The sequence below is a fragment of the Orbicella franksi genome, chromosome 3 (genome assembly GCF_964199315.1).
Source record: "Orbicella franksi chromosome 3, jaOrbFran1.1, whole genome shotgun sequence".
Taxonomy (NCBI): Eukaryota; Metazoa; Cnidaria; class Anthozoa; order Scleractinia; family Merulinidae; genus Orbicella; species Orbicella franksi.
Genome location: NC_138147.1, coordinates 26,231,578 through 26,246,513, shown reverse-complemented (window position 1 = coordinate 26,246,513; position 14,936 = coordinate 26,231,578). Strand labels below are relative to the sequence as shown.

The 14,936-nt window shown below is 39.2% G+C and overlaps 1 protein-coding gene and 1 pseudogene across 2 annotated transcripts in view; one reads left to right on the top strand and one right to left on the bottom strand.

The window, feature by feature from the left end:
• Positions 1 to 1,871, bottom strand: part of LOC145480465 (uncharacterized) — a 5,763-nt pseudogene extending 3,892 nt beyond the window's left edge.
• LOC145482793 (contactin-5-like) overlaps positions 1 to 14,606 on the top strand; it is a 29,948-nt gene extending 15,342 nt beyond the window's left edge. Inside the window, exons 4-5 of one of the 2 annotated variants that reach the window (XM_081461428.1) lie at positions 11,691 to 12,004; positions 12,605 to 14,606. In XM_081461428.1, coding sequence (XP_081317554.1) covers positions 11,691 to 12,004; positions 12,605 to 12,745 — 455 coding nt within the window. In that variant the 3' untranslated portion in view covers positions 12,746 to 14,606. Of the gene's footprint in view, positions 1 to 5,610; positions 5,928 to 6,662; positions 9,180 to 11,690; positions 12,005 to 12,604 lie in introns of those variants that run through there. The other variant, XM_081461427.1, reaches the window with a different exon arrangement.
• Positions 14,607 to 14,936: the final 330 nt, after the last annotated feature.

Below are 14,936 nucleotides of genomic sequence, written 5' to 3'. Positions count from 1 at the left end.
CCAATATAACGAGCTCCACAGCTCGCACACGTAAACTGGTACACAACACGTGATTTAAGAGACTCGGGAATAAAATCTTTAGGACTAAACATACTGCTAAGTTTGAAAGGAGAGAATATAACTTTTACATTCAAATCTTTGCAATACTTATTAATAATAGATGAAATTTTCTTCCCTGTGTAGGTAGAATAAAAACCAATATATGGTAGTTTATAAAAATGGCATTTGGATGTGTCAGATGTTGCAGTATCTACATCCTGTTCTGTGGTTTTGATCTTTTTGAGATAACCCTTAACCGACTTGTCAATAAGCCAACTTGGAAACAAATTACGTTTCAAAATAACAGAAACGTTGTTGATGTCATTTTGAAAGCTCTGAGTAGTGTTGTTAATTTTGTAGGCTCTGTCTATGAGCGTTTTAATTGAACCTAATTTGTACTTAAAGGGAGTAAAGCTAAAAAAATTAGTTAGTAAACCAGTGTAAGTCTTCTTCCGTAAAACAGAAGTGACACAATAACACTGATCGTCACTAGTGCTCTGCTTAGATAACAATATATCTAAAAATGGCAATTGACCTTTTTCCTCTGTTTCCATTTGAACTTGATGTTATACAGAGTTTTAAAAGTGTTGACCGGCCAGCACGACTCCTGCAGTTCGCAAGGTTGTACAGCCTTTATAGCTTAGCTTTGACAAGGATGTCTTTTAGGGATTTTCCTTTGCGATATGATAGAAGGGGTGGCTCCTTAAAGATATTTCTTAATTGTGGTTGGTTCTGTATCAAGTGCCATTTCCCCATGAGAGTTTCTTTTGTGTCAGGCAACGCCGGGTGGTATTGTGTGACAAAGGGTAGAATTTTCTTTTGTGCGGTTCTGTTCTTATTTGTCAGCGACGTTTTTCTTTCAGAAAATTTGACTTCTGAGAGATGTTTTTCTACTGTTGCTGCTGGGTAACCTCTATTCTTAAGGCGTACGGCAAAATTTCTAATGTTTTCCTCAAAAGTAAGTTGTGAGGAATTTGTTCTTAAGAGCCTTAACGCTTCTCCTTTAATAAAGCCTTTCGTGACGCCTGGCGGGTGACACGAATAAAAATTCGTGTATTGAAAGGTCTCTGTAGGTTTGAAATGTGTTCGCACATCAAGTATAGATTCCTTGAGGATCTGTCACCTTTGTACACTACAGTGTCGAAGAAAGTCGTGTCTATTTCTGATATTTCAGCCGTGAATTTGATAGCAGGGTGAAAGCTGTTTGCCTTCAAGAGAAATTCTTCTATTTTGTCTCTGTTTGTGTCCCACATTGATATGATGTCATCAATAAATCTCTTCCAAAAGATGGGTGTTGTGTTACTTTGTGTCAGTATTTCGCGTTCTATTTTGGCCATGAAGATATTAGCAAATGCTACGGCCATTTTCGTGCCCATCGCCGTTCCATGAGATTGGAGAAAATCTTTTCCGTTAAATTGGAATGAGTTTTCTTGTAGGATCAGACTGAGCATTTCTCTTAGATATCTGGTGGGTATGGGGGGATTCCCCTGATGAAATTCTTCGTATGCTTCGCATACAGTGTAAATACCCTCCTCTTGTGGTATGTTAGTATAGAGACTGGTGACATCCATTGAGACTAGGATGGTATTGAGAGGCAATTTTGTCTTCTCTACAAAATTGATGAAGTCTTTTGTATCTTTAAGATACGAAGGTTGTATTTGTGCTATATGCTGAAGAAGGTGATCGACAAAAGCTGAGATACGTTCTAAAGGGCCATCGCGCCCTGATGTAATAGGTCTACCGACAGGGGTCGGTTTGTGAATCTTAGTGAGTGTGTAAAACACTGGTATTCTTGGAGAGTTTGGCGTAAGGGAGAGCCATTTCGCCGTCATGTCGTCAATGTGGTCTTCTTGAAGCAGTGACTTAATCACTCGCTGTACTTTTTGGCTGTGGTATCAACCATAGGTTTTTCTATGGGTCGATAGTTGTTAATGTCATTGAGTAGGGCTTGACCCTCGTGTATTTTGTCTTCTCTATTCATTACGACGGTTGTGGTTCCCTTATCAGCTTTCTTGAGTATAATGTTTTTGTCACGCGAAAGTTCTTTGAGCGCACATCGCTCTCCATGTGATAGATTGTCGTTTGGTTTCTCAATATTGATTGTAGCAAGTTCAAATTTGACTTCTTCTAAGAATGTTTCTAATGTTACAGAAGGTTGAACTGGTGGATTCTAGTCTGACTTAACGTGGAAAGGATGAGGTTCTCTCTCTTCCCCGTAGAAGAGATATTGGAGGCGCATCCGCCTATCAAATTGATTAAAATCAGCGAGTAACTGGCGCCTGATGAGATTTTCTCTCGTGACGGGCACTGGAATGAATTTTAAACCACGTGATAGTAAAGTGATTTTTTCGTCTGTCGATTGTGTGTTTGACAGGTTTTTGATATGTTCTTTGCGTTGCTCAATGGCGTTACGAAAACGCTTTTTACTCTGGTCTTTTCTCCTTTCTTTTCTTTTGCGGTTTTTCGCCGCTTTGTTGTTGTGTTTGTTTTTTATCCCCTCTTCCCTTATTATTAAAGAGTCAGATAGGACAACAGGATAAGCTTCACTCTGTTTATTCGTTGTTTCAGACCTGATCTTTTCCAGCAGTGTGTCGCTAATCTTGGCTAAAATGACTGTGGCTAGTTCGTCAACATTCTCGTTTTTTACAATTTTCTCACTAGCCAGCGGTTGTTTTCTGTTTGAAGACTGCTTATTTACAAAGTTGCACCTTCGAGACTTTGCTTGCTCAAGCTTTCTTAACTTAATTGTGAGTCTTTCAATGCGCCTATGGTGAAATTTCACCAGCGCTCCTACGAGAGCCTGTTCTGCCTTTTTCCTGATCGAGCCTATTTCTTTTTTGAAATCCTCATCGGGCGTAATGTTTGCCCGCGCGTTATATCTTAAGGTCTTAGGACAAGTCCCTTTCTCCAAGTGGTTTTTAAAGAAAACCGATGGAGTTGTTTGAGCTAGTAATCCTCTCTTGTATTGAACTCAGCTCTTCTTCTTGGCGGGATCTCTTCACGCCGGTGCTGTCGTTAGTTTTGGCGGACTTGTCTTCCCGGTGGCGTTTTCTGCCCAAACCGTTGTATTGGTGGCTCGAGTTGCTGTGTTTTTCTTTAGGCTGTTTAAATCTCTGCTCGTTACCGGTTGTAGGCTTCTGCCTCTGTACTTGAGCGCTAGGGATTTCGTCTTCAGATCTGTTCGTACGTTTCATCGGACAGAAGGCTGTTTTCGTCTTCTTCCGTTAAATCGCTAAAGTCAGTCTGCATTTCTTCAGTTAGTTCTTGCTCTGTGGTTTCGATGAGAAAACCATTTTTTGTGAGTGTTTCTGTCATATTACTGCTAAGGCAAGACTGAAGTTTCGATTCTAAATGAATCTCGTCAGTTGCCAGTAAAGGTTCTGAGAGCAGTCAGAACGCATTCTGTTGTTTGGAGTTTTTGTGTCCCTGATGACCGTTATTCGGATCGAAAAATTGCGCCTCATTTCTTATTGGTCAGATTCAACTGACCAATAGTGTCGTGTGATTTTCGATCCTAATGTATGTTCGAGGTCAGTCGATTTTGAAACTTGACCTATCTAATGTAGGTCAGTGTATGTTTTGACTAGACCTATCTTACTAAGGCCAGTGGTTGGCTTTCCATGAGTGAAATCTAACGTTAGTTTTTCTTTTAGGGCGGTGATAAATGCCCCACTTACTACGTAAATGTGTCATGCTAAAATCTTGGAAACGCCAGTTAACTTGTGCGAGGCAGGACGGGGCCCGTCCATGAATGTCATACAGAGTTTTAAAAGTGTTGACGGGCCAGTACGACTCCTGCAGTTCGCAAGGTTGTATAGCCTGTAAGGTATTCAAAAAACATATTGGCATGTTCACTGTTTCTAAAACAGCAAATAATATCGTCTACATATTTGCGATAGTATAGTACTCTAGGACTGGTGTAATTATCTAACCAAAGCTTTTCATAATAACCCATAAAGAAATTGGCTAATACAGGGGCTAGAGGTGAGCCCATAGCTACTCCATCTTCACCAAGATCTCAAAAGACATCTCGTGGACAAGAGCAAGGTCAATGAAGTAAAAAGTGAAATTCAACATCTGGCTACGACTTATGTCAATTCTTTTAAACCTACAACAAATGACTTAAAGAAACTTAAAATACTGAAGAAACTCAAACAGAACAAAGACATCACTTTCTTAAGACCGGATAAAGGAAACGGCGTCGTTGTACTTAACAAGGTAGTCTACAATAATACTATTAGTGATTTGTTGAGTGACAACTCTAAATTTAAGAAGTTGAAATCTGATTTAACCCAACGTAGAGAAGGTCAGTTACAACGTTATTTACGAAAACTCAAAAAAGAAGGTCTCTTAAGTACTGACACGTATCGTGATATTTATCCTATTGGTTCTCAACCAGCTAGATTGTATGGTTTGCCCAAATTACATAAGGTCAAAGATCTCAGTTCTACTACACCTCCTTTTAGACCTATCACTATCATCTATAGGCACATACAACTACAACTTAGCCAAGTATCTTTGTTCATTACTCAAGCCCCACATCTCCTCAGAGTTTTGTGCCACAGATACGTTTTCTTTTGTCAGAGAAATTCAAGATATAGATTTCAGTGATATGTTTTTGGTTTCATATGATGTTACTAGTCTTTTTATTAATATACCCTTGTCTGAAACCATTGATTTAGCTGTTAATGCAATTTTTTATAGTAACACTGAGTCGGACTTAAAACTAAGCAAAATTCAACTTTAGGAACTTTTCAAATTTGCTACAAGTCACACCCATTTTTTATTCAACGGTTGCTTTTATGATCAAGTAGATGGAGTAGCTATGGGCTCACCTCTAGCCCCTGTATTAGCCAATTTCTTTATGGGTTATTATGGGTTAGATAATTACACCAGTCCTAGAGTACTATACTATCGCAGATATGTAGACGATATTATTTGCTGTTTTAGAAACAGTGAACATGCCAATATGTTTTTTGAATACCTCAACATGTGCCATCCTGACATACATAAAACGGAACTGTTATCTTAATGTCCGCTTTGTGTGAAAAGTTTTTTAATTATCCGAAACTGAGTAACGGCTACTACCTGAAAGTAAAGTCTGCACACGAGCCAATCGGCCCACCAGGCCGGGGCTTATCCCGGTTTCTGTGGAATGAAGCGACTAGGAGTATTTCTACTCCCCCTGGATGGGATGCTCCATCGCAGGGTTACCCGCAGCATTAAGTTCGCCGGTATCCATTTATACACCTGGGTGGAGAGAGATTGAAAGTAGCGGCTCCCTTTTCCTGGTAAATCTGAAAGTAATGGCGGCCGTTGCTGTCGGAATTCTACATTATTTAAGCGCACGGTTGCTGTATTTGTTTTCTTGTGCAAGTAAGCTGCTTCAGTCTGACAGTGTCTCTTTTCCGCTAAGGAGTACGAGGATGTGCAGGTGATATGTCAAAAACGTTGGCGCTACTTACTTACTATTCGTCACGTAGCTTAACATCTCTTTCGCATCCATGTTTTCTAAGGATGTTCTAACCCTAGGTAGTAGGTAGGGCTAAATGTTCTATAACTTTCTTCCAGTTTGTGGACCTGTTGGTGTAGCGGACAGGAACATAATACCAGATTCCAGAATGACGGCAAGCACGTACCATCATAGTTGGTATTATCCATACTTCGGCCGACTGCATGAAAGCAGGAAACATGGAGCGTGGTGTCCAAAGACTAAATCTGACAGAACAGACTATCTCCAAGTTGATATAGGTAAAGTGTACTCCGTTTGTGCAGTGGCAACACAAGGAGGCAGGAGATCCATTACTGAACGGATCACCAGCTACAAATTACAGCTGTCTATCGATGGGATAGCTTGGGAATCCTACAAGGAGAACAGTGTTCAAAAGGTGAATGACGTATAACAAATAGATCAAGATACGAAACGTTTCTACTGTCCATAATGCTGGTAGACTCGTTATAACACAGTGAGGATACTTCATGGGCTCCTGAATATTGAATCTCTGTTACTGATGATCGACTGTAGTGGCATTTTTGTCACTAGACTCACTTAAAACTGTCTTGGGAAGCATTCTTGAGCTTAAAACAAGCACATCCATGAAAAGCATGATCAAATGAAGATCTCATTTTTTTTTTTTTTATAAATTCAAACAGTTCTCAAAGTTTGTTGCATTGTATTTGATGAGACCCTGTGATAAAGACGAAAGGTACGAGTGCATCGAGACGTAAATTACGGGTTAAAAACTTATTTATTTTAAAAAAATCATGACTTTTTGATACCCGTACCAATTTGACCCAACTGGTCTCATTTTAACAAAAGTGATAGAATTAACCACACCCGACATCTATTACTATAAACTCATTATTATCACTCAGGACTGTAATTTTACTTCAATGAGCTTTTCTTACGTTTATGTCCTTGCATTTTATTTTATCAGCTTTGGGGAAAAATCTTTGAAAAACCTTACGATCAAGAGGAAGGAAAAAAATTCTGACAAGAGGAGAAGAGTCATTATATACTACAGGAACTATCTGTCAGATGCTTTCAGCTCCCCCCTCCCTCCCCCCTTTCCCAGACATTATGAAATTAAAGTGTTGTTAATGTGTCTATTTCTCGTTTGCAGGTGTTTGCAGGAAACACAGACCGAAACAGTATTGTAAAGCATTTTCTCAGTCCTAACGTCAAAGCAAGATTCGTTCGGTTCTATCCTGTAACATTCGCCGTCTTTCCTTGCTTCAGGGTTGAAATATTTGTGCCAAAGTAAAGCATTAGTGTAACTAATGTGCGAGCCTGCGAACCGCGAGCCACGATCCGCGAGCTACGGGCTGCAGGCCTATTTTTGCGAGCCACTGCTTTTTTCTTTCTTTCTATTTTTCTTTCTTTCTTTTTTTTTTTTTTTGAGTACGTTTTTACTGTGGTGAAAAATAATCACAACTTTTTGCAAACTTATTAAAGATTAGCAAAAGTTTACCTCGCTTGCAGCAACCAAAGTCTGGTAATTCAAATGCAAAATGGGAAAAGTGACCGTCCTAAAATATCTGCGTACGTAATTGGTAGAAATAAATTTTTAAAAAAGGAACTCTCCACCACCTCACTTGCCATGCTACAGTGCACCGAACCATGAAGACTGTGGGTGTTTTTCATCATGCCAAAGATTCCTGAAATTTCGGTCGGAAGTCAAATGGAAAGATCCGTTCCAGTTCCTTCCGAAACCAATATTCGGGATCACCTCTGGAGGTGATCCTCTTCTTTCGGTCGGACCGGTCCGACCAAAATTTGCCTTTCCATTTTTGACAAATCGGATCATTGCCCTAATTCTCTTCACTTATGTAGGGAATTCGGAAAAGGAATGAAAAATGGTAAGATCCATTCCTCTTGATAGGCCCGGTTTGATCGGAAAATGTTGTTCCATTTTCCTCGGGTACTCCCACTAGTCTCTTACCGGTCGGTTTGGCATAATGGGCCCCTGCGTGTATAAATACCATGTTAGGGCATTATGCCCGTTTTTGGATTTTTTTTTGGCAGGAATCTTTCAGGGTTCACAAATAGAGACTCGCGCGCTCGCGCTCGCAGGTTCGCAAAATAGCCTTCCTCGGTTACCGTACAGTCCTTCCAGATAACAAAACTTGATTGTTCCTGTTAGTGTATAAATTTTGCTCAGCAAGGTCAGCAAACCCAGACTCTCCAGTCTTAGCAGGAGCCAACACCATTGTAATTAATATTCAGTCACTGGTTCTTCCTTGTTTAAGATGATCCGATAGCTCGACAAATAGCTTAAAACGACACCGATATTTTATCCGGTCTTCAGATGAAGAAGATTTGGGCACAATTCCATTGAAGCGTGAAGCGAGCCTTAATCACTCGCTGAGTTTTTGATGGTTTTCACATATTTTTGACAACTTTAGCTCGACTTCCTGTCGGCTTTTGAGTTAGGCAATGAAAGCTAGTAGAAACAATTAGAACAGCTTTACGGCTATTAAATGACTTTTCTGCCTCTCCGTAACTTCGTCAATTCATACTTTCATAACTCAACATTTCCCGTTAAACGGATTGTAATTGTGTTCTTTAAATCTAAAGAAAAACAGAAATGAGAAAATGAGTCGTGTTTTTCCAATCGATAAATTGTAAGTTTCTTGCCAGATTCCGAAGCGAAGAAATAAATGAGGAGCTTGTATCGTGGGATCTTTAAATGTTTTGGTAGTTATTCCGCGCGTGGCCGCTTGATGTTATGTAGTCGCGTGCTATTTAGGTTCAAATAGAATTTTCAGAATTTTAAACATTTAAAAGTGGTCATCTGATAAAACGCTTATTGACTGAGCGAGGTGATGCCAGACGGGAAAATATTGGTTCTCGGTCAGGACGTACGGACCAAGCGCAGCTATAAATATCGTGGAGAAGAAAACCGACAGTGAGACAGCAGATAGGTTAGTGTAAGTGGTTGGTGACATGAAGGGAGGAAGATCCTGGCACTAGAAAGATACGAGATAACGTTTCGTTTGGTTTACATGCAAAAAAAATTAAATCAAGGTGGCTATCAAGTGGAGGAGAAAAATAAGATGAAATTGTTGGCCTTAAGTAGTCGGCCGCTCTGACATCGCCATGTTTGGTTAGGTTTCTGTTTTTTTGTTCCGAGTATTAGGATCGAGAATTCCGAGGGAAGGTAGTTTAAATGGTGCTAGGATCTTCCTAGAACTAGGATCTCCTTATCTCTCACCTTGCAAGATCCTAGCACTCGAGAGATCCTGGTGCTAGGGCTAAGTACAACCTTTTGCGTGTAAACTGAATATAAAAACCTTATGGCGCTAGGATAATATTCCTGCCTTCTTAATTGCCAGGGAGGAAGGCGCGGTGGCCTCATGGTTAGTGCGCTCGTCTCCGGATCGAGTGGTCCGGGTTCGAGCCCTGGCCGGGGACATTGTGTTGTGTTCTTGGGCAAGACACTTTACTCTCACAGTGCCTCTCTCCACCCAGGTGTATAAATGGGTACCGGCGAACTTAATGCTGGGGGTAACCCTGCGATGGACTAGCATCCCATCCAGGGGGGAGTAGAAATACTCTTAGTCGCTTCATGCTACAGAAACCGGGATAAGCTCCGGCCTGATGGGCCACTTGGCTCGCATGCAGACTTTACCTTACCTTAATTGCCAGAATCTTCCTCTCCTTATAAACAGCCTTAACGTTAAGAAAACTAATCGAATAACGACAAATTTCAAAAAAGTATGAAGAAAAACTTTAAAGCCAATCAGAAAGGTGAATAATTCTACTCAGTTGTTTCACTACGTCACTATCAGTGATAATGATCTAAAACGAGAAAAAAAAAATCGCATGAAAAATTTGATTTCAAAGACACTTGACCATGCAAGTGTTAAAAAAATAAGACTAACAACGTATGTAACGGTGAAGAAAATCAGACGAAAACTTAAGGTTCCAATCTATGATTACTCTCCTATAAGTTCAAAGCTTAAATATGTTACAATATAATTAGTTTTCCTGACGCCAAAAGCAAAGCTTAGGGATGAAAAAATAAAGAAAACTTCCTTTGCAATTTTTCCAATATGTATCCTAAGTGTTTAATTCATCGACCGAAACTGATGTTAAGGCCATCGTGTACCTTCAGCAGTGTCTTTCAGAGAATCTTTCATGCTCGTGTAGCTCGACAGAACCATAGAAAATTATGAAAAAAATAGATACAATGTATAATAATTATGATGATAATAATACTACTACTACTAATAATAAATAATAATAATAATGATGATGATGATGATAGTAATAAATGCGACCTAAAAGCTAAAAATATTACATGCTCCAGTTAAATTCACTTCCATCAATGTTAAAGAAAAAAGAAAGCTTAAGTTAAAATAATAATAATAATAATAATAATAGTAATAATAATGATAATAATACAAAAAACGTAAAGCTAATAAAATGTACAATCAAAAGAAATAATTATTTTACAGATTTGATCTATGCGAAGGCAAGCCTTCAAACGCAAAACTGACAATGTTTGTTGAAGTGAATTACCTGCCGTCTTCTTCGCGCGTAAAACCAAACAAAATGCACTATGTTAATTACCTGATGACAGATTACAAACGTGTGTCAAGCATCTTCATCGAATGAAAGGGCCTAAGTAAAGAGTTATTCAAAATCTCGCAAAATGCTAATACACTTCGCAACGGTGATCGGGCAACATTTTGGCTCAGGTTCGTAAAAATCGGTTCAATCTACGAACCCTATGAATTCGCCTGAAACAAGAGAATTTTCCAAAAAAAGAAAGCTTTAGTTTTCGGCTCCTAAAGCTCTGCAAATTGAGCCATGCATCAAGTTTTGTAAATGCCTTACTAATATTAATTGTTTTATATTTGGATTAGTCTCTCCTAGAGTTAAAAACTGATAGACCAGGGAAATGCTGTGGACTGTTCCACGTTTCTTCTTCTTCGCCGGCTTCTATTTGGACTGCCTATCTGCTAGTAACCAATGCAGAGAGGAACGGAGCATAAGTGGGATGGCTCTACAGGGATTCGTCTTCAAAACTTTCTCCTTAAGAGCCTTTCATGAGTGTGATATCAGGTGTGAAAGAGAACTCACCTGTCAAAGCTATAACTACGTCGTAAGGGAAAATTCGTGCGAACTGAATAACCGCACCAAGGAGGCAAGACCTGAACATTTCCGCTCAGACCCGGCACGTGTTTACTTACGACGCTTGAGCAATCGGGGTATGTACAAAGCTGCAAAGAAGCTTTAGCATAGACGTTTTTAAAAGGTGGACGTCAAACGGAAGTCCAGCGCCCTTGACTTTACGTTGAAATCATCAAGTCATGACGTCCTTAAAATGATAGCTTTCCAACTCATTAGTAGGGGTTAAAATGACTCCAAAAGTAAGAACAGAAAATTCACTTTGCGGTTGCCTTCCTTGGTTCAATGGTAACTAGAATTTATACGTTTTTTTAGAAGAAAATTTACGCGGGCCGCGTAGATCCTCGTTCGACATAAACAAAGTTTATTATCATAATAGAACCCACACTATGCTTGGTACATTTTGTAATATGTTATTTCTTTTCTTGATTCAAGTGCCTCTGGGTTCTATTCCAGAGCTCCCAGCGCGTTCGTGTCAGGAAATTAAGTCGAGCGAAGGCAAAGACACTACTAGCAGCAAGTACTGGCTTGATCCAACCAGAAATGGAACGGCAGTTTTGGTTCATTGCGACATGAACTTAGAAGGTTACTGACAATCATCTTCATCATATTCGTTTTGTGTTGTTTTGAGCATATATCTATCTTGCGTTTTGTTGCTATTAATTGCCTCTGTTGGGTAAAATGACCTTAAAATAGATTTTAATCCTGGTTTACTATCTGAGTATGAGACCCGTTTTTAGTTTCTCATTACGAAAGGTTTTCAAAGCATTTTTTTTTTTTTTTCCGTAGAAAAGAGACACTTTCTCTGTTAAATTGATACGGATGTGAATGGCACAAATAGCGTTACTTATTTATATCAAATAGTCTAAGATCGCCGCTTCGGTTTCTTCTCCTATTTATCGGAAAGGAGAACATGACAAGCGGACCTCGATTATCTCTCCACCGTTGAACCTGTTTGCTTTTGTATTGTTGTTTGTTTGTTGATTGTTTGTTTGTTTTTTTGTTTGTGGTTCAGTGTGTGGACCTGTCGGTGTAGAGGACAGTAACAAAATACCAGATGCTAGAATGACGGCAAGCACATACTTCAATATTGATTATTATCCATACTATGGCCGGCTGAATGAGAACAGGGGAGACGGAGCTTGGTGTGCAAAGAAAAAAGAAGATAGAACAGACTATATTCAAGTTGATATGGGTGCTGTGCATTCTGTTTGTGCAGTGGCGACACAAGGAGAAAAAGTACAGCATGACTGGACCACTAGCTACAAACTGCAACTTTCTACAGATGGAGTAACGTGGAACAGCTACAGGGAAAACAATGTTGAAAAGGTGACTAGATAATATACTCTTGCCTAGGAGTGGCGGTCTTTTGAGAAATCATTAAGTTATCTTAGTATCCAGCACAAATTGTACATACCGAAATAATTACCGAAAAATGTATGGAGATCTAAAAACTCTTGTTACAGGCCTGGTGTCTATAAAGAATTAAGTTTCGAAGAGAAAACAATTTAGAAAATATATATAAACGAACTCTTGAAAAATAGTGAAACTAAAAACCCTGCCACGTTAGTCAAAGCTTGCTCCCCATCCTCCCCCCCCCCCCCCCCGTGAAGGAAAAAAAAAAAGAGAGAAAGAAAGAAAAAAAGAAAAAGAAAAGAAAAGAAAAGAAACCAAACCAAAGGAAAAAACAAAATGGAATAAAATTCGGCGAGCGATATCTCTAGAAGCGAGATAGGCGAGACCAGTTAGATACACTCGCCGGTTTCTTTTTCAGCCCTATTACTCAGTACTGGGGGAATCAAGAGCCTGCTCGCAGGTTATGCTAGCAGATTTGCAGCCCTTATTTTTGCTCTAGAATTTTATTTTCAGAAGGTTTTCATTAATAAGCAAGTAGCGCAAAGTGTTCTTCTACTTCTTTTTCATTTTCAGGTGTTCGCAGGAAATACAGATCAAACCAGTGTTGTGAAGCGTTCACTCAGTCCTAACATCACAGCAAGATTCGTTAGATTTTATCCCGTGACATATTATGAATGGCCTTGTTTAAGAGTTGAAATATTTGTGTTAAAGTAATCACACGAAATTTGTTTTCACTACCGGCCTAAAGTTAATTGCGAATTTTGTTTATTGGCGGTCTGTATTCCGTTGGGAAATAATTGTCGAGTAGCAGCTGTCTTTTTTGCTTAGCAAAGTTAAGAGGCTGTCTCTGTAAAAACCGACCACTGATTTTACTTTGAAAATTTTATTTTTCTCATAAGCTGGAATTTCGAAGTCCTTACCTAGTCAATCACTAAAGCGAGTTTTATTTAATTAAAAATTCTGATTGAATTTTTCTAGGATTAATTGAATTTCGGTCCGCTCGACACAAGTTGCGTGTCCGCTGAAACTGGAAAAATAGCACATATTGCCGCCGCTCTAAAAAAATAATAATATTCGCTCAAAAGTCCCAGTTCTTTTTTTCAACTATAGATATTTTATAACAGTTTGTTTAGCCATGTTGCAATTATAATTCAATGTTGTTCCTTCAACGGTTAAAAGGAGATTTGCTACCCGCTTAATCGAGTTTTCAACCAAACACGAAAATAGCTCTACTTTAAAGGCACGTTTCAAAAATGTGGTATCTGTTTGAAACTGCTGAACTACACGAATAGAAAGTACTGAAATGGCCCTTACTTTAAAAAAAATAACAAAATTTGTCTGTCCGCAAGGTTTTCAAAGATAACCTAGCCGCTTAAAGTTCAGGAAATTTTGAAAATATACCCAGTGAGTAACTGTAAGATACTCGCCTTTGTAAAGTGCTCTGATAAATTCACATAAATATCCTACCTGGCTTCAATATTAAAGTTTTGGTCCTTTTTTAGCGATCCTTGAAACCTAGGTAGCATTAAAACTGCCAGCTATTCCTTCCAGCCGTAGATTTGTATACAAGGTACATTTAAACGTACCTCAGCTGTGTCGAGCGTGACGATCACATACTTCGATGTTCTCTGACCATTGTTTTCCTCGAAGCCGGTTTTATCATGTAGAGTCTTCTTGAAAGGTTTGTAGAAGCACTCTTTTGGAAAACTCTCGGCACTTATACATGTATGAACAGTAAAGAGTGATCCGGGGATCCAAGGAAGGTTTGATAAATGCCACGGCCATTTTGTGTTTACAACAGGTGTTTTATTTCTCAATCTTCCCGTGAGTATCACGGGAATCGAAATAGCTTTGCCTTACCTGTAGGTAAGGATTCTCCAGTTAAACGGATAGGTGCTAGCTGACATTGGTGAAAAAGTTATAACATATGATAATTTTTTGAGAGAATGTTTTTTTTGTTTTTTTTTTTTTTAACGAGAGAGCATAACTTAGGGATGACCATTTATAATTTTCCAGGTATAACTTAGGAGTGACCATATATATGTTTGTGTCATACGCTGCGTTTACACTTGAATGTTTACCAAGGTACGTAAACATTTACTGCATGACTAAACCTTGATGAAACTGCACAGTATTTATACTACAATATATTGTCCGAGTGGATCTTCCGGATTGGGCAGAGAAGGATAATGTTCGTAGATCAGTCGAAGACAAACTTAGTCGTGAGCGCGAAAACGTGATCGAATGCGATTGAAGCAATCTGAACACCACGGGATGTGGAATACTATGCGACCACAAGCGGATGTAACTGTCATTTTGACCTTGGTTACCGACCTAAACCAAGCCTAGGCCTGATCACAGGGCTAATCGAACTTTTACCTTGGTTTACTTTCTATTGTCTTGGGCGACGTTTATCATGGTATCAGTTGGCGTTTACACGCGTAAAATATTTACCCAGGTATATGTAAACTCTAACACCTCGGAAAAACGCTCAAGTCTAAACACGGCTATAGGTACTCGCTGACGGGAAACGAATTTTTATCAGAAGGCTAATAGACTAAAAAAAGAAAAAAAAATACAAACTGATAGAAGACTGTCAATGGAGTTTGTTCATAGCGTAGATAATTAATAAATAGGCAAGATCCTCCGCACGGTTGTCAGTTGTCATACTCTTAGCACCATAGCCTCCTCCCTCCTTCCCCCTCCCCCCCCCCCCCCCTCTCTCTCTCTCTCTCTTCCCCAAACCCATACAAAATTCCTCTGCAGGATTCATGGCAGAGGCAAAATCCTCAAGCCTTGCCAGAACATTTTTATTAATCATATTTCATTCGTGCATTTTTTCAAAGGGCAATTCATCTTGTGTAATGTCAAATTAATCATCAATCGGCCTCAATAAAAACAGTCC